At 52.9% G+C, this 20131-nt stretch overlaps 8 protein-coding genes across 8 annotated transcripts; 5 read left to right on the forward strand and 3 right to left on the reverse strand.

Moving 5' to 3' along the window:
• Positions 1-133: 133 nt before the first annotated feature.
• aspC (septin CDC12) lies at positions 134-2257 on the reverse strand. The gene is made up of 8 exons (XM_024820604.1): positions 2176-2257; positions 1900-2020; positions 1820-1833; positions 1710-1752; positions 1490-1652; positions 1118-1428; positions 549-1057; positions 134-493 (listed from the first exon to the last, which is right to left on the reverse strand). Exons 2-8 carry the CDS (start codon positions 1942-1944, stop codon positions 424-426), a joined length of 1155 nt encoding a protein of 384 aa, XP_024676328.1. The 5' UTR covers positions 1945-2020; positions 2176-2257; the 3' UTR covers positions 134-423.
• A 212-nt stretch (positions 2258-2469) lies between these two features.
• BDW47DRAFT_26920 (snoRNA-binding rRNA-processing protein PWP2) lies at positions 2470-5697 on the forward strand. The gene is made up of 5 exons (XM_024818614.1): positions 2470-2547; positions 2600-2712; positions 2823-3318; positions 3378-3625; positions 3675-5697. The coding sequence occupies exons 1-5, from the start codon at positions 2530-2532 to the stop codon at positions 5506-5508; spliced, it is 2709 nt and encodes a 902-aa protein (XP_024676329.1). The 5' UTR covers positions 2470-2529; the 3' UTR covers positions 5509-5697.
• Positions 5698-5973: 276 nt separating this feature from the next.
• Positions 5974-7159, reverse strand: BDW47DRAFT_114961 (uncharacterized protein; the record flags this gene model as incomplete). The annotated part of the gene is made up of 4 exons (XM_024814740.1): positions 5974-6021; positions 6104-6606; positions 6666-6743; positions 6823-7159. 4 exons carry the CDS (start codon positions 7157-7159, stop codon positions 5974-5976), a joined length of 966 nt encoding a protein of 321 aa, XP_024676330.1.
• A 134-nt stretch (positions 7160-7293) lies between these two features.
• On the reverse strand, positions 7294-12161 carry BDW47DRAFT_98274 (chromatin-binding exonuclease XRN1). Its single transcript, XM_024820605.1, has 2 exons — positions 10195-12161; positions 7294-10134 (listed from the first exon to the last, which is right to left on the reverse strand). Exons 1-2 carry the CDS (start codon positions 11882-11884, stop codon positions 7583-7585), a joined length of 4242 nt encoding a protein of 1413 aa, XP_024676331.1. The 5' UTR covers positions 11885-12161; the 3' UTR covers positions 7294-7582.
• Positions 12162-12318: 157 nt separating this feature from the next.
• BDW47DRAFT_98275 (WD repeat RBAP46/RBAP48/MSI1 family protein) lies at positions 12319-14239 on the forward strand. Its single transcript, XM_024820606.1, has 6 exons — positions 12319-12490; positions 12547-12609; positions 12671-12776; positions 12829-13290; positions 13347-13832; positions 13909-14239. The coding sequence occupies exons 1-6, from the start codon at positions 12469-12471 to the stop codon at positions 14081-14083; spliced, it is 1314 nt and encodes a 437-aa protein (XP_024676332.1). The 5' UTR covers positions 12319-12468; the 3' UTR covers positions 14084-14239.
• Positions 14240-14895: 656 nt separating this feature from the next.
• BDW47DRAFT_98279 (GTP cyclohydrolase I) lies at positions 14896-16926 on the forward strand. The gene is made up of 4 exons (XM_024820607.1): positions 14896-15393; positions 15450-15586; positions 15651-15955; positions 16014-16926. Exons 1-4 carry the CDS (start codon positions 15086-15088, stop codon positions 16314-16316), a joined length of 1053 nt encoding a protein of 350 aa, XP_024676333.1. The 5' UTR covers positions 14896-15085; the 3' UTR covers positions 16317-16926.
• BDW47DRAFT_26956 (uncharacterized protein) lies at positions 16236-16926 on the forward strand. Its single transcript, XM_024818615.1, has one exon. The coding sequence runs from the start codon at positions 16434-16436 to the stop codon at positions 16863-16865; it is 432 nt and encodes a 143-aa protein (XP_024676334.1). The 5' UTR covers positions 16236-16433; the 3' UTR covers positions 16866-16926.
• Positions 16927-17425: 499 nt separating this feature from the next.
• Positions 17426-19411, forward strand: BDW47DRAFT_122088 (uncharacterized protein; the record flags this gene model as incomplete). Its single annotated transcript, XM_024815771.1, has 3 exons — positions 17426-17599; positions 17699-17818; positions 18293-19411. The coding sequence occupies 3 exons, from the start codon at positions 17426-17428 to the stop codon at positions 19409-19411; spliced, it is 1413 nt and encodes a 470-aa protein (XP_024676335.1).
• Between the last annotated feature and the right edge of the window lie 720 nt (positions 19412-20131).

A 20131-nucleotide genomic window follows, 5' to 3' on the forward strand; every position in this document is an offset into this window, starting at 1 on the left:
GATCGCATCTCCATCGACTCCGTAGTTTCCACAACGGTCTAGACAACTTACTGCTTCATAGACAGATGCTGGTTCATATGAAGTCACTGGTTGTCATACAATACATCCAAAAATTTACTGTAAATAAACAACAATTAAATCTGTATTGATATGCTACGGAATACAGTCGGTTATTATCAAGAAGACAAACCAGCGCTAGTCACCATCAGGTACTTCAAATCAATCAAGTCCCCCACACCGTGTAGTGGGTGACCTTATCCGAGTCGCAAGAAGCCGAAAAAAAAACCAAAAAAAAAGAAAAAAAGGAAAAGAAAAATAACCACAAAAGAAGTCAAGGGGTAGTCAAGTAGGCAATACTAATCGCGAAGGTACAATGCTGCTTTTTCCACCAGTTCGCACGAACCCTAGAGGGCAACGTGAGATTTAACGGCGTCCATGGCTGCGGGTCGACGAGCCCTGCAGGCCCTCGATCTCCTGCTCGATCGATTTGATCCTGGTTTTGTCAGTATTCCTTGATTCACTATAAAGACGGATTGGGGGGAGCATACGCAGCATGAGTGGCCTCCAGATCCTTGTTGAGGCGGTCCCGCTCGGAAATGAGCTTCTGCTCCCACTGTCGGAAGCGCTGCTCCTCGACCTTGACCTGCTCGGTGAATCGCTTGCGCAGAGTCTCCTCCTCTTCCTTGAACTTGGGGTTGTCCAACTTCCGGGGGCGCGCCTCGCCGAATTTCCTCGTCTCCATCTGCTGTGCGCGGTAGGCCTCGTAGTGCTGCTCCTCGGTGGTGTGGATCAGGTCCAGCATGTGGGTACGGACCAGGATCGAGCGCAGCTTCTTGAAATCGCAGTGGTCCTCGTTCTCCACCTCCGCAACACCCCAGGCATATTGACGGCCCTTGACGACGCGGTTGTCCTGGGTCTTCACATCCTTCTCGGATCCGATCACGGCGAACGGCATGGCGGCCATGAGGCTGCGGGCGTGGGTGGCGGCGTGCTCGTCGTCCTCTTCGATCGGAGGGGTGTAGATCTTGATGCCCTGGGCTTCGATGACGGCTTGGACCTAATAAACGTCGCAAGTTAGTCGCGGACACGGACCGGGTGGCAGTCCGGATTGACTCACCCTTTGCTTGTAGCGGATTAGATCAGCGGGGCTGAGCGTATCGGCCTTGGCGATGACGGGGATGAGGTTGACGCGAGAGCTCAGGCGCTTCATGACCTCGATGTCCAGCGGCTTCAGGGTGTGACCGGTGGGGCGAATGAAGTACAGGCAGGCGTGGACTCGCATATCGATCTTGTCCGAGCGGCGGGGCTGCTGCTCCTGCAGCATATAGGACTCATGCTGATCGTCAAGGAATTCGATGATGGGTTGCCACGAATCGCGGTTGTTGACATAGTCTCCGAATCCGGGGGTATCAATGACGGTCAGACGGACTAGATAGAGCACGCGGTTAGCGATCGATCATCCAGCGCGTTCGGCAGATCCGGTATTAACCTTTGAAGAACTTCTCCTCCAGCTCAGCCTTGGTGATCTCAATTTCGACGGTACGGTCGACCTGCTTTTGGTGACGGCGCTTGTGGTCGGCGTAGTTCTTGATGGTGGTCGAAAACAGAGTGTTGATAAACGTGGTTTTTCCCAGACCCGACTCTCCAGCAACCTACACTACCAGTCAGTATCACCCACACCCAATGCATCGTTTCTCGCCAAAACCAACCATAACAGTGAAGGCCGCGCCCCGTTTAGCGACGATCTTGTGTCTGTCGGTGTCGGGTTAGTATCGCCTGATTTCTTCCATCACCATCCCTTCTTATCAAATCAACATACCGCTGGTTGGGCAGCTATTGCGATGATCAGTCAATTTCCAAAACATTCCCAACAATCGATCGAGATCCAGATCTACTTACGTTGGCAATGCCAATAGGGGAAGCCGTCTCGGTAGTGGAGGCCATTGTTGTAAAGGGGTCAATCGGACACGAAATCGGATGAATTAAATATTAATATCGAAGAAGAACAAAGGCGACGACCCTGTAAAAGACCAACAATCAATTAAGGGGGAAGATGATATCAAGGATGGAGATTGGCAGAGAAGCGTGGAGAAGAGAGGGGAGAAGATGGAAAGGGAGGCAGTAGCAGGAAGGGAAGACAAAACGACCAAGTTCGCGGTTTCCCTGGGCACTCACCTCGTGCGATAGGAATTGGGTCTAGCAAGGACGGGAGCGTAACACAGCAGGAGCTCACTTTCTTTTCCCAACCTTAGTTTACCTTACTGGATCGGTCTGAATCCAATGGATTTGGCCAAGTTTGGGTCGAATTGCCCCTGAATCGACGGGGAGTGGAGACGGCGAGCCTGAGGCCGGGACTGTGCAAACGGTGCAAACGGTGCAAATGGATGACTCAGCAGCGGCTGATCTCGGAGCGGATTAACTCGCCTCTCCACCTTATCGTGATTTTTTTTCTGGAAAACGCGACGGCTTGGAATTGAAGGACCGTTCGATATCGATTGCTTTTGCTGGTTTTGTCCGGTGCTGGTGATCATGAAGACGGATTTCAAGGTCAGTTCTGGATGTTCTTATACAGTACCAATTCCCCCACTGACAGTCGCAGTTTTCCAACCTTCTGGGTACCGTCTATCGCAAAGGGAATATTCTCTTTACCCCCGATGGCACTTGCTTGCTCTCGCCCGTGGGCAACCGGGTCTCGGTGTTTGACCTAGTCAAGTATGTTGTTTTCTAGAAAATGAGCTACGCAGGAGGAGTCAGACGGATGTCAATCCGAATTGAAAGACAGCAGAAGAATCATGCATGGACTAATCGGCTTCCCCGCACAGCAATACCTCTTATACCCTTCCCTTTGCGCATCGCACCAACATCGATCGTCTGGATCTCTCGCCCCGAGGAAACCTCTTGTTGACCGTGGACGAGAATGGTCGCGCGATCCTGACCAACTTCCCCCGCCGAGTCGTCATCCATCACTTCACCTTCAAAGGCCGCGTCTCCGCCCTCAAATTCTCGCCCTCAGGCCGTCATTTTGCCGTCGGAGTGGGCCGACGCCTGCAGCTGTGGCATACGCCGCAGACCCCGGGGGCCGATAACAATGGAGAACTCGAGTTTGCGCCGTTCGTTCTGCACCGCGATCTGGCCGGGCATTTTGACGCTATCCAGAGCATTGAGTGGTCGAGCGACTCTCGCTTCCTTCTGACGGCGGCCAAGGATTTGACTGCGCGCGTATGGAGCTTGGACCCGGAGGATGGTTTTGAGCCGACGACTCTGGCGGGACACCGCCAGGGTGTCAAGGCTGCGTACTTCTCGGCCGATCAAGAATCCGTAAGTCCCGTCCGATTTGAAATCGCCTCTTTTCAGCATTGTCACTAACGCCGTTGTAGATCTACACAGTCAGCCAGGATGGCGCCCTCTTCCGCTGGGAGTACGTGACCAAGAAAGACCCCGACACGATGGAGGATATCACCGACGAGCGGTGGAGGATCGTCAAGAAGGATTACTTCATGCAAAACGACGCCAGGGTCAACTGTGCTGCGTTCCATGCTCCCACCGGTCTTTTGATCGTAGGGTTCTCGAACGGTCTGTTTGGGATCTACGATCTGCCAGAGTTCAACATGATCCATCAGTTGAGGTAAGCCAAGCAAGAGATCCTTCCTCCGATCAACGCTCATTCCATACAGTGTCTCCCAGAGTAATATCGACAATGTCACCATCAACAAGTCCGGCGAGTGGCTGGCGTTCGGCTCCTCGAAACATGGCCAGTTGCTGGTCTGGGAGTGGCAATCGGAGTCCTATATCTTGAAGCAACAGGGCCACTTGGACTCGCTGAACTCGCTTGTGTACACGCCGGACGGACAGAGGATCGTGACTGCGGCAGATGACGGCAAGATCAAACTGTGGGATGTCAAGTCGGGCTTCTGTATTGTGACCTTTACGGAGCATACGAGTGGGGTGACGGCCTGTGAATTCTCCAAGAAAGGCAATGTCCTGTTTACCGCCTCGTTGGACGGGTCTATCCGAGCCTGGGATCTGCTCCGGTATCGCAATTTCCGCACCTTCACGGCGCCGTCCCGCTTGTCCTTCTCCTCCCTGGCAGTCGACCCCAGCGGGGAGGTCATTTGCGCTGGGTCTCCGGATTCCTTCGACATCCATATCTGGTCGGTGCAAACGGGCCAGTTGCTGGATCAATTGTCCGGCCACGAGGGCCCGGTTTCGGCCCTCGCGTTTTCTGCCGATGGGAGCCATCTGGTCAGCGGCAGTTGGGACCGAACCGTCCGGCTGTGGAGCATCTTCGGGCGGTCTCAGACCAGCGAACCTCTGATCCTCACCTCCGATATCTTGAGTGTCGCTTTCCGGCCCGATGGAAAGCAGGTCGCGGCGTCCTCCCTCGATGGCCAGCTCACCTTCTGGTCCGTGGAGGACGCGGTCCAACAAGGCGGACTGGACGGTCGTCGTGACATCTCGGGTGGCCGCAAGGTCACCGATCGCCAGACGGCCGCCAACGCCGCAGGGACCAAGTCCTTCACCTGCGTCACATACAGCGCAGACGGCAGCTGCGTCCTGGCAGCGGGCAACAGTAAATACATCTGTCTGTACGACGTGCGGACCGGCTCGCTGGTCAAGAAGTTCACCGTGTCCGTCAACACCTCGATCGACGGCACTCAGGAGATCCTGAACAGCCGCGACCTCACGGAGGCAGGCGCGCGGGCTCTCATCGACGAGACCGGCGAGGCATCGGACCACGAAGATCGCATCGACCGCAGCCTCCCAGGCGCCAAGCGTGGAGACGCTGGGGCACGCACCACCCGACCCGAAGTGCGGGTTACGTCCGTGGACTTCTCTCCAGCCGGACAGGCCTTCTGCGCCGCCTCCACGGAGGGACTCCTCGTCTACAGTCTCGACACGCAATTCGTCTTCGATCCCTTCGATCTCGACATCGACATCACTCCCTCGACCATCGTGGCCACCCTGGAGGCAGCGAAGGCGGCCCGTGCGTCGGGCGAGGTCGACGAGGACAACAGCTTCTTAAAAGCCCTCATCATGGCCTTCCGGCTGAACGAGGCGCAGCTGATGTCCGTCGTCCACCAGGCCATCCCGCCATCAGACATCCACCACGTGGTCCGTGCCGTCCCCACGGTCTACCTCCCCCGCCTGCTCCGGTTTGTGGCACACGCCGCCGAGGAGACCCCCCATCTCGAGTTCAACTTGCTCTGGATCGAGGCCCTGTTCAGCAACCACGGCCGCTACTTCAAGGACAACGCAGGCACCTTCGCCACGGAGCTCCGCGCCGTCCAGCGCGCGGTCGACGACATCCGCGAGAACCTCAAGCGCCTAGCCGAGAAGAACGTCTACGACCTCACCTACCTCCTCTCGCGCCCTGCCCTCGACAAGAAGGAGACCCCGGTGACGCTGAAAGCCATCGAGCCTGAGGTCAACGGTGGAAAGGACGAGGCCATGGCTGAGGATGATGCAGAGGAGGGAGAGGGAGATGGGGAATGGATGGGTCTGGAATAAACTACTCTTTTTTCTTTCTTGCTTTCTTTTGTATTATTCATGTGTGTGCCGTCTTCCCTAGATTTTGCATTTGCGTCTGGCGTTGAACTTGTACTTGTGGGATACCTACCTGGATTTCTATGATAAAGGGGACATCAAAAGTTTGGGTCCTGTGCTGCTTGGTAAATAAAATATGTATACTTCTTTATCTATTATTTCTTTCTTTACACAAGTGTGTAGTGATGCAGTTGAATATATGAATCTTACGCTTGGGTCACTGGTTCTTGTTCTTTCTTACGTATCTCGTAGGCTGCCTTGAATTTATGCTACATGTCTGCTGTCTGCCTGGCTGGCAGCTTTCATCATCAAGCTTATAAAGTATCAGTACCTTACATGTGTACTCGATCCAGACCTCAACTAGACTGCAATACTGACTCCTCCAGCTACAGTAACCATATCACCATAAACAATAAAACATCACGAATTCTAAAAGATAGCCACCGCATTAGGTGGACTCGCCACTCCACCAGGCACCTACACCGCAGTATAAAATCAGCACAACCAATTCACCAACCTCCCCAAATCAAGACCAAGAGAAGGAGCAAGAAAGACGAACCTTCAACGGCACACTCGCCAAAAAGAAGCTCCACCGTCCGCTCTCCCTACAGTACTCACTCACCCCCTCCAAATCGAAATACTCCCCAATCGGCATCCCCCACCCCGCAAGACACCACCGATGCAGCGTAAACTCCTCCGGCAAAATCGGACTGGGCTCAAAGCTGGGCGCATCGCTCGCGATCGCCGCAAACTGGTTCTCCCACAGCCAGCGCAGCGTGGGCTCGCCGTTTTCGACGCCGAAGAAGTCGGGCGAGGGGCGGGCGGCGAGGGCGCGCTCTTCGCTGGGGGTGAGGGCGTCGTAGGCTGCTTTGAAGCCGGTGCGGATGAGGAGGATGTCGCCGGGGCGGGGCGTGGTGTTGGTTTCGGTGAGGATTTGTTGCAGGTGGTGCAGGCGGATTGGGGATGTTGTGAAGGGGGACAGTGGGATGTTGTTCTTGTGGGCGTAGGTTGCGTAGTCGAGGAGGATGCCGCGGCCGATTATGCCGCCTTTGTTGACCCATGCTGTTAATTATGTTAATATTGATTTCTTCGACTTTCTTGGTTGAGGACGAGGGGCGTACAGTCTATTCCTATCACGGGTGACAGCGTCAGGTCTTCCTGCTTGTGTCCGTTGAAGAAACAGCCCATTTTCTGGTCTCCTGTATCAATCATATCTCATTAGCAATATCCTAGCTGTACAACCATCCACCCAGTAAAAAAAGGATAAAGAAAAGATACCATAATGCCGAAACCCATCCCACTGACTCCCCGCCTGCGTATTGAAAGTCAACACGTCATCATTAACCACCCTCGGCGCCTTATTGATCATGCGCTGCGCGAACGGCTCCCTGCCATAGCTAGGATGCTTCAGTCGATCCAGCGGGAGGTCGAGCGAGAACCGCACCCCCGTGCGGATCTCCTCGGCTGCTGTCCTCTGCACCACTTCTGGCGTCAGCAGATTTAGCATTCCTAGGTCATTGTCACGGCCCCAGAGACCCCATGTGTTGCCTGGGGGTCCGGCGGGGTCGAGGGTGAGGTTGTTGAAGGGGGGTGTTGTTTTTGGGGAATGGGTCATGGTGTATGTGTAAGTAGTTCTTGTTACTCTGGTGGATACTGGGGATTATATGAGAAGAAAGGAAGGAAGGAAAAGTAGTCGGATAGTTATTGTGATGCTTGTCTGCTTGTCTGCTGGAGAGAATCCGGTTACAAGTCATGGTTTAGCGGATACTTTCCATCTCCGCATTTCAGGATGCGGGGAATTACTTGACTAGCCGAATGGTTCCTACTACGGTTTCAATCGTCTAGAAGATCGGTCCATCGAGGGCCATTGTGGCCGTTTCAATTCTATCCACTGGAATGACACAGCTTGCTATATAGACAGTCGCATGTCATGCTGCGAACCCATGCCACCCTTCCCATCCAGCAGCTGACAATCCGAGTCCTGAAAGGATAAGAGGGAGACGAAAACATCATCGCCTTTTGAAGAAACCCGCCTGTATCAGGCACTGGTCTCAGCGGAACCACTCGCCGCAGCAGCCCCTCGTCCCCGTCCTCCCCGTCCACCACGCCCGGCACCTCGACCTCGCCCCCTGCCTCGATCGAGGCCCTTGGGAGGCGGCACCTGGTTATAATTCTGGGGCCGGAAGTTGGGGTTGTCGACGACACCCACATCCGGGTTCTGGTCGATAGTGACATAAGCGCCGCGTCCACGGTTTCCGCCTCCACGGCCACGACCACCATTCCCGGCGCCCCGACCGCGACCACCACGGGCTTGGCCGTTGCCCTGCGAGTCTCCCCCGTTGGGGTGAGGGCGGAAAGGCAGGGTGGTCGGCGCACCGACTCCATTGAAAGCACCGCGTCCACCACGGCCACGAGAGAAGTTGCCGCGCCCATTGCCACCGCCGGATACGGCACCGCGGTAAGAGTGGTTCAGTGGGGGAGGGGCGGACGCCTCTCTCAGCTGGCCCTGTCCACCGGGCCCCAGAGGTGCGCCGTATCCATTCACCGTCAGAGGTGTAGGTTGGCTTTGTTGCTGGTTAGCCCCCGCGCGGGTGCCGGCCAACAGCTGGCGGTATGAGATGTTGAGGACGGAAGACGCCAAGACCGTCTGTCCGCGGAAGGGCGAACAGCGATCGCCAAGCGTCGTACCGCTCATGAACGAAGCGTCGAACACCACGTCGAGAAGAACGGCTCGGGATGTGCGGGTGAGTCCAACCACGGTGCCGCGGGTCGCGATGGGCACTTTGCCGGAGTCCTGGGCATAGACCACTCGGTCCCCTAGCTTGAAGCTCTGGTTACCCAGCCTCTGCTCGACATCCGCAGGGCGAAGGAGAGCGCTGCGAGGAACACCCCGGATCTTCTTCGCCTGCATGGGCGGCTGATTGTGATGCAGTGCGTCCGCATCTTGTTCGATCAACTTGACGAGATCCGAATCCAGCTGCTCGGCATCGAGAGGGACCCTTTCAAAGCTCTTGGATTCGATAGCCTTCAGCCAATCGCGAATTTCTTGCATCTTAGCAAGAGCAACGTCTTCCGGGTAGAAGTCCGTGGGCTTATAGCGATCATTCTGAGGGTTTCGTTGGATGCCAGCAATGAACTCGGGGAACTTGATCATGTACTGCTGTAGCAACTCGACAGCCTTGGCGCTGAACTCCCATCCGGAGTCTCCGCGACGGGAATACCCAAGGACCTTCTGCTTCTTGGCCTCGAACTTCAGGTTAAGACCAAGGTTGACGCGCGATCCGTCGATGTCCACGGAGAAGGACGATGTGATCTTGGCCAACACCAGCGGGTTCAATCGCAGGTTCCGTGCAATCGCAAACGACGGCATATACGGGCAGAAACGCTCGGCTTCTCTCGCACGTTCCCTGCCAAATTCAGGCTCCCGGCCCTTGACGGAGGCAATCAACCCATTCACCTTGCCATCTTCATATCCGGTGATATGCACCGGCCTGCCGTAGTTAAACTCGCCCAGGAAAAAGGCCCGAGAGCCCTCGGGGAACTCTTCCTCGATCGGCAAAGCTTCGCGCTCAATGAACCGTTCGTCCGGGTTGATCACTTCATCGACAATCAATTGCAGGGCGTGGTCAGGTTCTTGGCCTGGGATATCCATGAACTCTTTCATTGTAGCTCCTTCATCCGTCTTGACCAAGCCCTTGAGGGGTTGGACATGCACCATCGACTCCACCGAGCCGATGACCATACCCAATCTCCTACCATATTGACCCTCAATCCTATCGGCCTTCTTCTTCCACTGCTGAATTTGAAATTCAGTATGAGGGGTCGCAACCACGTGTTGTTCGCCTTCGGGCAAGGTGTAATCAAAAAGCTCGTCTGAAACACGGACAACCAGTGCCTCCTGGAGGAACGGATATCCGACGTACACTCGCTGTCCCAGCTTCGTCTTGGCCAGCTCGCTGCTTGACCTGTTTCCAGGTTCGAGGATCGTGACCACCATACTTTCGTTGCGACTTTCTTGCTGGAAGACGCAGACACCATGGAAGGCCAGGTGGCCGTAGTGTGGCAAGGTCTTCAAGCTAGGGAAGCCAGCCAGCGCGGCGGCTCCGAGCTGGACACCATCGACCAGCCCAGCGTACGGCTCCAGACCCTCCATGGTGGGCAGATCGAAGATATTTTCCACGCAGTGACAAGCCGGGAGATCAGGGAAAACACCCGGCAGAGACGAGGGATAAACGTACTGCACCTCTGGAGAGTAGGTGAATTTCAGACTGGTGCCATATCCGTTCCTCGCTTTTTCGTCGGGTGTCAAGAGGTGTTCTCTCGTGGCCAGAGCGTCCAGCAAACGGCGTTCGTCGATGAAAGGGATTTTGACAACTGCTTCCCACTCCATCTTCTTTCCGTTCATATCTAACTCAAAATCCCGAGGATAGAAGTCGATAATTGGGGACTCTGGCGACGTCATCAAATCGTGATATGCCACTGGCACGATTTTCTTGCTTCGATCGGGGAGCACACCCATCAGTTGGTCATAAGGTCGGAACGGACGGCCCAGCTGGAAGTTGGTGTCTGCTTTCAGGCCTTTCTTCACGTCTACACGCTGTTAGTAACGGAATTCTTTTCAATGACAATGTAGGGCATGCCAATACTGACCAGAAATCATGGGTGCATAATGATAGGCAAAGAACCACGGCCAGGACGCAATGCCCCTGTAGTAATAGTAGAGCACCCACTGCAGACCTTGCACGTAATTCTCCGTCAACTTCCTCATTTCTTCGTGGTTGTCCAGTCCCCAACCAAACTTGGTGACGTAGTATTTATCCTTCCATTCCTGGAACTTTTCATGGTATTTCTTCTCCGCAGCCTTCTGGGCGTCTTCTGCAGACAACTCCTCGACCTTGGCGTTCTCATACTTCCGGATGATACGTTGAACGGCCATGGAAGCCTCCTCGTCTTCCTCGTCACTGTCCTCCCCTTCGCGTTCCGGGTATTGGAGCCTAATGAAACGCTCGCCGTGTTCATCCGGGACAGTGGTCCATGGCAGCCGGAGATCGTCTGCCAGCTGCTCCACGAACCTCCGGTCACGAGCGGCCAGCGTAGGTGGGAAGTCAAGAGGGTTTGTCTGTTCCGCCTTTTCAGGTCGATTCAGAACATACTTCTTGACGTCCTTAAGCATGGTCTTCTGCTGTGGTGTGATGGTAAGACCCCTTGGCTTCTCCTGGGCTCCCGAGGAACCTTCCGCGCCATTTCTCTTGGCTTTAATCCAACCCGCATCCGAGTATTCGGCTTCAAAGAAGCGATACTCCACATCGCTCAGACCGTCGAGGAGAGTGCCTAGTCGGTCCATGTGGATCTCTCCCCCTTCGTTGATGTAGCCGCCCATCTTCGGCAGGATGTCCTTGTAGATCTTGAACATCAATGCCAGGGCGCCCTCGTTGATATGCAGATTAGGCAGATTAGGTAAAAAGTCATTTCCAACGAAGAAAGCCATCAAGATGAAGTCATCAATAACTCGTTCCATGTCAAACCCGACAGCACCTTCTTTTTCCAAATCCTGAAATTCCATTTCCAAGTATTCTCGTACCATGCTCAAATGCAGGAGGTAGAAATTTTGATGTTCAAGCTCCTTCGGCTTCTTCTGCGTTTGACGACCAAAGGTCACTTCTTCACGCAGCAGACAGAAATGGGGATCATGGCTCAGCAGCCCCAGCATGATCAGATCCGCATCAAGCCCGTAGAGACAGTGGCGGACATTCGCATGATATTCAGGCTGTGCTTTCGAACGCCGAATATATTCCATGATCTTGTGTTCGCCTTCACCAGGGACCTCATGGCCCGACAGTACAATCTCGACTCCTTGCCAATCTTTATCCTCCGACACCTTCTTGCTGACGAAATATTTCAACTGCTCCGTCAACTTCGCCATGAACTCCGTACCGGGTGTAATACAATTGCTGTCGAAAGCATCTTCTTTAGGCATCTCGATTCCTTGCTTGATGGCCTTCTCCTGAGCTGTCTCAGCATCCAAAGCCGTCCGGAATCGCCGCGCGCGCTGTTGATTCATCTTGGCGCGAGGAGCAACACCATCCACCGCCATGAAGAAAAGCTTCTTTGGCTTAATCTTTCCATACAGATGTTCAATGTAATTGAATATAGCAATGAACATCTTATCCTCCGTCATGCGAAATGTAGGAGAATCGCTATCCTTGTGGGTGCAGTTATGAATAATACCATTCATATCAAGGTATAGGTTGTCGAATTCCGGTATCCGGTTCTCCGCGATCAACATCGAGATGGCGGGATACCGCTCGCTCAGCCAGCGGAAGAATTTGGGAACACCCATGATGACTGCACAATAATCTAACCGGACTCAAATCAAACGAGTAACAGATGGAGGGATCGTAGTCAGTCGTGGTATTCGTCAGAACGCTAAGAATCGGAGCTCGGAGGCAACACTCATAAACCGGCCGTAGACGAAGCAACGAAAATTCTTAAGATAAAAACAGAGGGAGAGAAGTGTTCAAAACCAAATATAAGCGGAAGAAAGGGTAATCCAAGCAAATCAAGTAGGAGAGATGAGAAGGAAGGTAAGTCTGGGGCGACGACAGCGCCGATTGAATCCGCAAAGATGAGTGGGAGTTGAATGACTCCACGTTCGCCTCATCTCCCCATGTCGATGTGCCAAGACCACCCTACCCGAACAGGCTTAGTGGGATATGCGCTCATTAACGCGCTGCCCGGCAAAGTCGCGCGACGTTTCTGCGAGAGCTTGTGGCTGTTGGTAGCTCTGCTTTGCTGGACTCGCAAAATTCAGAACCTCGCTGCTGTCGGTGGTTTCTTGTATTTGTCACTTGTTGACTTTCTTCCCTTTGAAGATATCCTTGATTTGCATTGCATTCGGCCTCAATCACACAATACACCCACATCATGGACCAGCCTTATGACGACGGTGCGACCATCTTCCAACCGCTTTTCAGGAGACACTCTAATCTGTATGGGATCTAGGTTTCATTGAGGAGCAGGAGGAGCAGGAGGAGGAGCGGACAGAGGAGAAGGTGATCAACGAAGGTATTTAGGCCGACGAATCCCATGATATGTCCCGAGTTGAAGACTAAGACCGACCGATCAGAATACAAAACATGGAAGAAAAACGCACCATTCCTTTACGACATGATCCTCAGCACCGCGTTAGAATGGCCGACTCTTACGACACAATGGCTGCCCGATAAGCAAGAGTTTGTCCACTCTACCCTGGTTGGTGGTCGTTGCGCAAACTAACCAGCGTAGGATTCCGGACAAGCCGTATTCGACACATCGCCTGCTGATTGGCACCCACACGTCGAGCGATGCACCCAACTATTTGCAGATTGCCCAGGTCCAACTTCCGAACCCGAGCGCCCCTAACCCCGATGACTACGATGAGGAACGCGGGGAAATTGGAGGGTATGGTGGCAGCTCCAAGAAGGCTCCAATGGAGATCAAGTTCAACATTGTGCAGAAGATCGATCACAAGGGGGAGGTGAACAAGGCACGATACCAACCACAGAACCCCAATGTAATCGCCACCATGTGCACCGATGGACGAGTGATGATCTGGGACCGCTCGAAGCACCCTAGCTTGCCCAGTGGAACTGTCAACCCTCAGATGGAGCTCCTCGGTCACACGCAGGAAGGATTTGGTTTGAGCTGGAGCCCTCACTCTGCGGGACATCTGGTTACCGGTAGCGAGGACAAGACTGTTCGCCTTTGGTGGGTTTTCAGGGGTACTTTTTGTTGTGTGAAATCGGTCGACTGACTCCAATCAGGGATTTGACGACCTTCCAGAAGGGCAACAAAGCGCTCAAGCCCGCCAGAACCTACACCCATCACACATCGATTGTCAATGATGTCCAATACCACCCTCTTCACTCTTCCCTCATTGGCACGGTGTCTGATGATATCACCCTTCAAATCCTTGACATCCGTGAGCCCGAGACGAACCGTGCGGCGGCCGTTGCGGACGGCCAGCATCGTGATGCCATCAACTCGGTCTCCTTCAATCCCGCTGCTGAAACCGTCCTGGCCACCGGGTCTGCGGACAAAACGATCGGTCTCTGGGACCTGCGCAACCTCAAATCGAAGCTTCACTCCCTTGAAGGCCATAGCGACTCGGTCACAACCATCTCGTGGCATCCGTTTGAGGAGTCCGTGTTGGCGAGCGCAAGCTACGATCGAAAGATCATGTTCTGGGATCTTAGCCGGGCCGGCGAGGAGCAAACCCCCGAGGATGCACAGGATGGGCCACCTGAGCTGTATGTTTTTCTTTCTTCTTTCCTTTCCCCCGTCTTTCGGTCTCTTCTGTCGACTACACTCGCTAACACTACTCAGTCTCTTCATGCATGGCGGCCACACTAACCGGATCTCCGATTTCACCTGGAACCTTAATGACCCATGGGTCCTCTGTTCGGCTGCCGAAGACAACCTTCTACAGGTCTGGAAGGTCGCTGATGCGATTGTCGGTAAGGATTTGGAGGACGTGCCGACCGAAGAGCTGGAGCCATAAGATAGTCTTCGATGGAGAGGCGTTGAAAGGATTTGATGCATATGCCATGGTTGGACTTGTTTACTGTATGAATGTATTGCAAAAATGATTTCTATACCAAAAATACGGTTTTTCCTATGTCGATGTAGACATCTTGCTATACAGCTCGGAGGTTATTGCCAGCGAATCTGCTCCATAGAATTGCGTTCACAAAGGCAGATATGTAGTCCTAGCTCCTATCAAGTAGGACAAGCCAGACATACACTAACGGTATTACAATCCTAGTAATGGTCTCCGTGTACTGTTGGGGAAATAGGTAGGTAGTATATACTCATGGGGACAACCGCCACAACAGCTTGACTAGACACGCCACGCAATTGGTGTTTCTCACTGTTCCTCACGATCCAAAATGCAACATTTATTGCTAGCTGAGCTAGGCCCATTTAGGTGGAATTCTTGCGGTTCGCTGCAGCAATCGACCCAAGCCCAGAGTTACTTGCATGGCTCATCGTGGGGACATATCTTGGCGGCAAACATGCTGCGACTCATCTTAGAGTAGCACTTGGCAGTATTAGTATTCAGCAAAGGTGTTATACCAGTAGACAATACCCTGTAGCATCATATGTCTTTCCCACTACTCTGTAGATAATATTACTATAGCTACCTTTTCAATATTAATGATGGATCATGAACTGAACGGAGTAGTGGGAACGAGTGGCGGAGAAGCCAAGGCGGTGAAAACGATGAGATCAGTTCGGAGAAAAGTCTCGATCGGCGTCGGTATCGGAGGGGCTTATTGAGCACGGCTTTGCCCCGTTGAACTTTTTTTCCAAACTCCATCCGCAACATTTCTCGCCCCCAGATTTCGAACCGTTACGTCGATCGTCCTGTCATGTTCTGGACGTCGTGAAATTCTCATTATCCTCTTTTGTCTACCCCAAACGTTGGACCATTTCTACTTTGATACCCGCATCTTGCCCTGTATTTTTATTACTTCCTTAACCCCTCCGATACCCCTCCATCATGGGTTCCGGATCGCCTCCTCGCCCAGGCCCCAAGCCCAAATCGGCTATCCCGTCTCGTTTGCTGAATGGGGGATCGGCTCTGAATCCGTCGATGAATTCTCGTGATGCTCGCGAGCGCGAGTCTCTCAATTCCTCGATTCGTTCTTCTTTTGCGCCGAAGATTCCCGTCGAGTTCGAGGGAGCCGAATCGATTCGTTCTTCTTTTGCGCCGAAGATTCCCGTCGAGTTCGAGGGAGCCGAACCGCACCCGGCGGTCGAGCAGACAAACCATGTCGAGGAAGTGGCGGAGAATGCAGGTGCTGTGCAGTAGGTTGATCACATGCTTTGGTTTGGGGATTTTTCCCTGATTAAATATTTACCAGACCTCCCGCCGCAACTGAACAAGCCCGCGAGCCTAGAGAGGAGGGGCGCGACGTGACACCATCGGCAGCCGTCAGCCGCTCATTAAGCCCCTACACCTTGTTCCCTCCTATCGATTTCGATGGTCTGAGCTGGCCGTGTAAGTTTGAATACTGTCTCGCCATCGTCATAATCCGTCTCATATCCTGACTTGTGACCAATAGGCCCCGGAACGAGAGCGCGCCTGGAGTCGTCGCCGGAAGAGTTTGATAATCGTGTTCAGAAGTTGGCCGGAGCCGTCAGAACTATCCTGGAGTGCGTTGGTGAGGATCCCGAAAGAGAGGGACTGCGGGAGACACCCGAGAGATATGCCAAGGCTATGCTTTACTTCACCAAAGGTTACGAGGAGAATGTCCGTGACCTTGTTAATGGGGCTGTTTTCCACGAGGACCATGACGAGCTTGTCATCGTGAAGGACATTGAAGTATTCTCTCTCTGCGAGCACCATATGGTTCCTTTCACGGGAAAGGTGAGCAACACATTCATTCTGTGGACACAAGATCCATTGCTAATGGGCCTTTTCTTAGATGCATATCGGGTATATTCCTGACCGACGGGTTCTGGGTCTCTCCAAATTGGCCCGTCTGGCGGAGATGTTCTCCAGGAGACTCCAAGTGCAGGAGCGCTTGACGAAACAAGTTGCCCTTGCCATTTCCGACGTATTGAAGCCGCTCGGTGTTGGTGTTGTGATGGAGTCCTCGCATCTCTGCATGGTGATGCGTGGTGTGCAAAAGACCAGCAGCACTACCACTACTAGCTGTATGCTTGGGTGCATGCGCTCTAGCGCAAAGACTAGAGAAGAGTTCTTGACCCTTCTCCACCGAAGATAATGGCTAAGCCTATTCAACTTATGATGTGTGATGCATACATTTCGTCCCCTATTTTATGGTGGAACATATGATATGATGGAGTTACGGTGGTTACCTTTCAACAGGTTCTGACGTTTGATGTTTTGGATTTACCCTGGCCATGTGAGCGGCTGCTCTGTTATTTTCTATTCTTGTTTTCTATTTTTTTTCCTTCCCCTTTTCTTTGTTGAGTGCAGACTCAACCTGTATAGATTCGATGACTCATATGGCCCTCCCTGCTTTTCATACCCGTCATGCAGACACAGCTTGTGTTCAATGATTTATGTTGAAAATTTGCAAGATATGGATAGATGTGGCAAATATCCAACAGAGGGATTCTGCAGGGGAAATGTCGTTGCGGGCTCCAGTTTTTGGACTTGCCTGGTTGTGGTGGACGACTTGGATTTATATACTGCACTTGCATACCCTCTGGTGACATTTTCAACACTCACTTTTCTTTCTTTACCTTGGACTCTGGTTCTACTTCAGATATCCATCGACATCACTTCCAATCCTAGTGGATTCTTGTGAAGGATACTCAACATCACTTACCATACTCGTGTATACTTTCAACTAATATATGCATATTCCGTGATTCTCTCAAGTATATTCATCGAAACAGTAAAACTTTAAGCAGTTATATATTGGCTATATAATGTGGGTCCTTCAATCCTTGTCCTCGCCGGAACATTGGGACAATATTATCATTCCGTAGATATGTACGGCAGTCACTGACAGACAGTCACTGCAGGAAATACAGCCCTAGCAGTCCATCTTTGGCTGTGACTCGCTGTAGGCTCCATGTTTCTATCCATTCACTGCACGCGTTGGTCACCTTTTTATTCCTTTACCTATTTCATTCCACAGTGTCTAGTTGCCTATTTAAACACGTACCTGTAGTCATACCATTCATCTGACACACGCTTCCAACAACCTGCTTTTATCAAAAGGGACAACAAAGCCATCGTCATTTGCAAACAAAGAAAGTTTTACCATCTGATTGTTGGCTGCCAGCGAGGGTTCCTTGTCAAAGTATTCCTAAAAGATATTTCTAACCAGGTGTGTCTGGGAACTCTCAGACTGGAACCGAAATGGATCCAGACGAAGAACGTGACGCCGCAGAGTCCCTGCTTCTCTTTTCTCAAGACCCAAGAGAGAATGCCTCTCACAATACCCAGGAGCGTCCTCCCGTCATGTCCCACGGAGAAGCTCCTGCTCCAAGCTCTAGGGGTACAAGCTCCGACCCTCCAGGAAACGAAGAAGGGGTGCGTCTATCACGCCCTACCAGAATTACGATAGACACTTCTGTTGGAGTGCAGACTCATGCAAGCGTGACCCCAAATCCTAACCCCAATCCCCCACAGAGAGACACGGGACCCAGGAGAGTGGAGATGACGCCCGCAAATGCACTGCAGGCCTACCTGATCAGACAGCAGATCCTCGCCGGAATCCCTCCCCAGCACATGATTCCCATGACGGGCCAGGTACCTTACCCTGGTCCACAATACCAGCAGTCAGGCTTTGTCAACAACCCGAATGCCCCGTCCGTTGTGCAAGTCTCGAATAGAGGAGTCATGGCGCCACACATCCAGCCAGCGAGGTTCAACGGAGTGTTTCATCCGCCGCAGACGGCACAAGGCCGAATCCACAGACCTGGTGGTTTTGCTCCTGGCTTGATTGCTGCATATGGCCATCGGATTCCACTTGGTGCGGCTAGACCACTGTCGGGTCATAGCGGATTTGCACCTAGGCGTACCGTATCCTCAGGATCTCGTCGTCCACGTAGATCGGTGATGTTAAGCTCAGGTGTTGTTGTGAGACGCGGTCCTTGGGATGGTTCTGATGAACATACCACTGCCACTCAGCCCCCCGCGCCTGGAACGGGCAATGGCTACATCCAGGGGCAAATACCCTTTAGGCCCAGGGGCCAGCCTACTGTTAATATGAACTGGCCTCAGGCTCAGGGCGATGGATCGACTCTGTACGCACAAGGAGCTTTTGCGGGCTACGGACCTTCAGCACCTGGAGGTGGAACTGGGCAGCGCATCGAGGCTCCACACAACGGGTTCGACTTGTTAGAGGCTTTATGCCGATGCCTAGATGTGGCTCAGATGATTACCGACTACCTGGACGTGCAGGATTTGGTCAATCTGTATTCCGTCTCCAGATCCTGCCAAAGCATGTTCAACCAGAACTACCCGAGGTTTACCCTCCGCCACGCCCGGCTGAATGCTCCCCAATCGGCACGTGTATTCCCGTACCTCTGCTACTACTGGCTCTTCATCCCGGGAAAGTTTGCTCTGAATGTCTATCACCCTGTTAACCGACGTGTAGAGTTGCATCCGATACCCACGTTCCGCTGGTTGGCCATGGTCCGCCACAGGGAAGCAGTCGTGAACGATATCGTCCACTTGATGGAACAAGAGGGCTTCAGGCTGCCCACGCCCTGTACACTGGTCATCAAAAAGCTGTGGTTCCTCATGGACATACCTGACAACCGGCGTCGCGAGTGGACAATCCAGAATCGAAGACTGTGGGAGGACATCGACTTCTTCTTCGCGATGTTCTTCCTCGTCCAGCTCGACATTTGTCTGAGAAGGCGGCACAACAAGCCGAACGGCGCTCTTCGGCGTCTCGTCATGGCGCAGCCCAGTCTGATGTTCCTGTGGAGAGTTCTCACAAACACTGCGCTGACGAACCAGTTTGAAGTTGTCGACGCTTTCGTCCGATGGCAGTACACTTTGGAGCAGCGCGAGCCCGGCGTGTATATATTTGGCGTGCCTTCTGAACAGGCGGGGCTGCTCCAGTACGAAGGGTATCGTCCAACAGACGGAGCACAGATACTGCAGCGCCCGGACGAACTCGTCGTGCGCGAAATGGTCAGAAGAGGACTGCATATGCAGACTATGTATCGTGACATTTTTCTTCTCGGCAATACACAGCCCTACACCACTCCTGACTCTAGAGATGCTACATGGGACGAGGAAATGCGTCAAGCAGTTAGAGGCACGGGGGAGGATTGGATGGATTGGGTGATACTGGAACAGTCCTGGGCGGCAGCAGAAAGGGACGTTTAGGTCATGGCTTAAGTCTCGTAGCCCTGAGTGCATTCGATATGTATGACTAAGAAAATTTCCAGAAGCTGAACATCAGGCGGGTGAAATAAAGGAATTTGCTATTAATGGATTGTTGTGAAATTGAGGGAACTGTACATACATGTACATTGAATTGATACTACATTTATGCCTTAGGCACTAAAATGAATACTTTCCTTCCTTCCTGGTCACGTGCACGTACAGCGACTTCGCCCGTAGTGAAACTCCCAGAACTTGGGGTCATCCAAACCCAACGACAACCACTCGTCGCTGCGAGGTGTGGCTGCTCTGGGGATATTGTTCAACTTCCTTTATCCCCCCTCGTTATTTACTCTAATTCATATACGTCTACTCGGCTTTATTTGTAACCATCTGATCCAGACACCTTGCGATCGTCTCACGCACACGACTTGTTCTCACCAGACTCAATCTGCCTAGTTGATTGACCTCGCATCCCCCACCCGCCCACTCGTGCACACGTCAGACACCACCGCCTTTGGACTATGGGGTACATTCTTGGGAGCTTTGGTACACTTAGTGATGGTGGATTTATACCAGGACCTGCATCTTGCATTAATAGACTTACTTTGTCCACTAACCGACAATATCATTGTGGGGTCGGCCGTTGAGTCGTTAACGGGTGTCTGTTGTCGTCCGACACTCGCAGTATGGAAGTTTGTACGCCTCGCAGATTCCAACCTT

This window comes from Aspergillus candidus, assembly GCF_002847045.1.
Source record: "Aspergillus candidus strain CBS 102.13 unplaced genomic scaffold BDW47scaffold_2, whole genome shotgun sequence".
In the NCBI taxonomy this organism is placed as follows: Eukaryota; Fungi; Ascomycota; class Eurotiomycetes; order Eurotiales; family Aspergillaceae; genus Aspergillus; species Aspergillus candidus.

Excerpts from the sequence above, each read along its gene's own strand:
- aspC (XM_024820604.1), bottom strand. The coding sequence starts at position 1,944 with ATGGCCTCCACTACCGAGACGGCTTCCCCTATTGGCATTGCCAAC. Across the intron at positions 1,429-1,489 it reads GGAGGAGAAGTTCTTCAAAG|TCCGTCTGACCGTCATTGAT; the intron begins GTTAATACCGGA and ends TGCTCTATCTAG. Across the intron at positions 494-548 it reads CTGGAGGCCACTCATGCTGC|GATCAAATCGATCGAGCAGG; the intron begins GTATGCTCCCCC and ends TGACAAAACCAG.
- BDW47DRAFT_26920 (XM_024818614.1), top strand. Across the intron at positions 2,713-2,822 it reads TCGGTGTTTGACCTAGTCAA|CAATACCTCTTATACCCTTC; the intron begins GTATGTTGTTTT and ends TTCCCCGCACAG. Across the intron at positions 3,319-3,377 it reads TCTCGGCCGATCAAGAATCC|ATCTACACAGTCAGCCAGGA; the intron begins GTAAGTCCCGTC and ends ACGCCGTTGTAG.
- BDW47DRAFT_98274 (XM_024820605.1), bottom strand. The coding sequence starts at position 11,884 with ATGGGTGTTCCCAAATTCTTCCGCTGGCTGAGCGAGCGGTATCCCGCC. Across the intron at positions 10,135-10,194 it reads TTATGCACCCATGATTTCTG|ACGTGAAGAAAGGCCTGAAA; the intron begins GTCAGTATTGGC and ends AACAGCGTGTAG.
- BDW47DRAFT_98275 (XM_024820606.1), top strand. The coding sequence starts at position 12,469 with ATGGACCAGCCTTATGACGACG. Across the intron at positions 12,610-12,670 it reads GGAGAAGGTGATCAACGAAG|AATACAAAACATGGAAGAAA; the intron begins GTATTTAGGCCG and ends CCGACCGATCAG. Across the intron at positions 12,777-12,828 it reads TGGCTGCCCGATAAGCAAGA|GATTCCGGACAAGCCGTATT; the intron begins GTTTGTCCACTC and ends TAACCAGCGTAG.
- BDW47DRAFT_98279 (XM_024820607.1), top strand. The coding sequence starts at position 15,086 with ATGGGTTCCGGATCGCCTCCTCGCCCAGGCCCCAAGCCCAAATCGGCT. Across the intron at positions 15,394-15,449 it reads GAGAATGCAGGTGCTGTGCA|ACCTCCCGCCGCAACTGAAC; the intron begins GTAGGTTGATCA and ends AATATTTACCAG. Across the intron at positions 15,956-16,013 it reads TGGTTCCTTTCACGGGAAAG|ATGCATATCGGGTATATTCC; the intron begins GTGAGCAACACA and ends GCCTTTTCTTAG.
- BDW47DRAFT_26956 (XM_024818615.1), top strand. The coding sequence starts at position 16,434 with ATGTTTTGGATTTACCCTGGCCATGTGAGCGGCTGCTCTGTTATTTTC.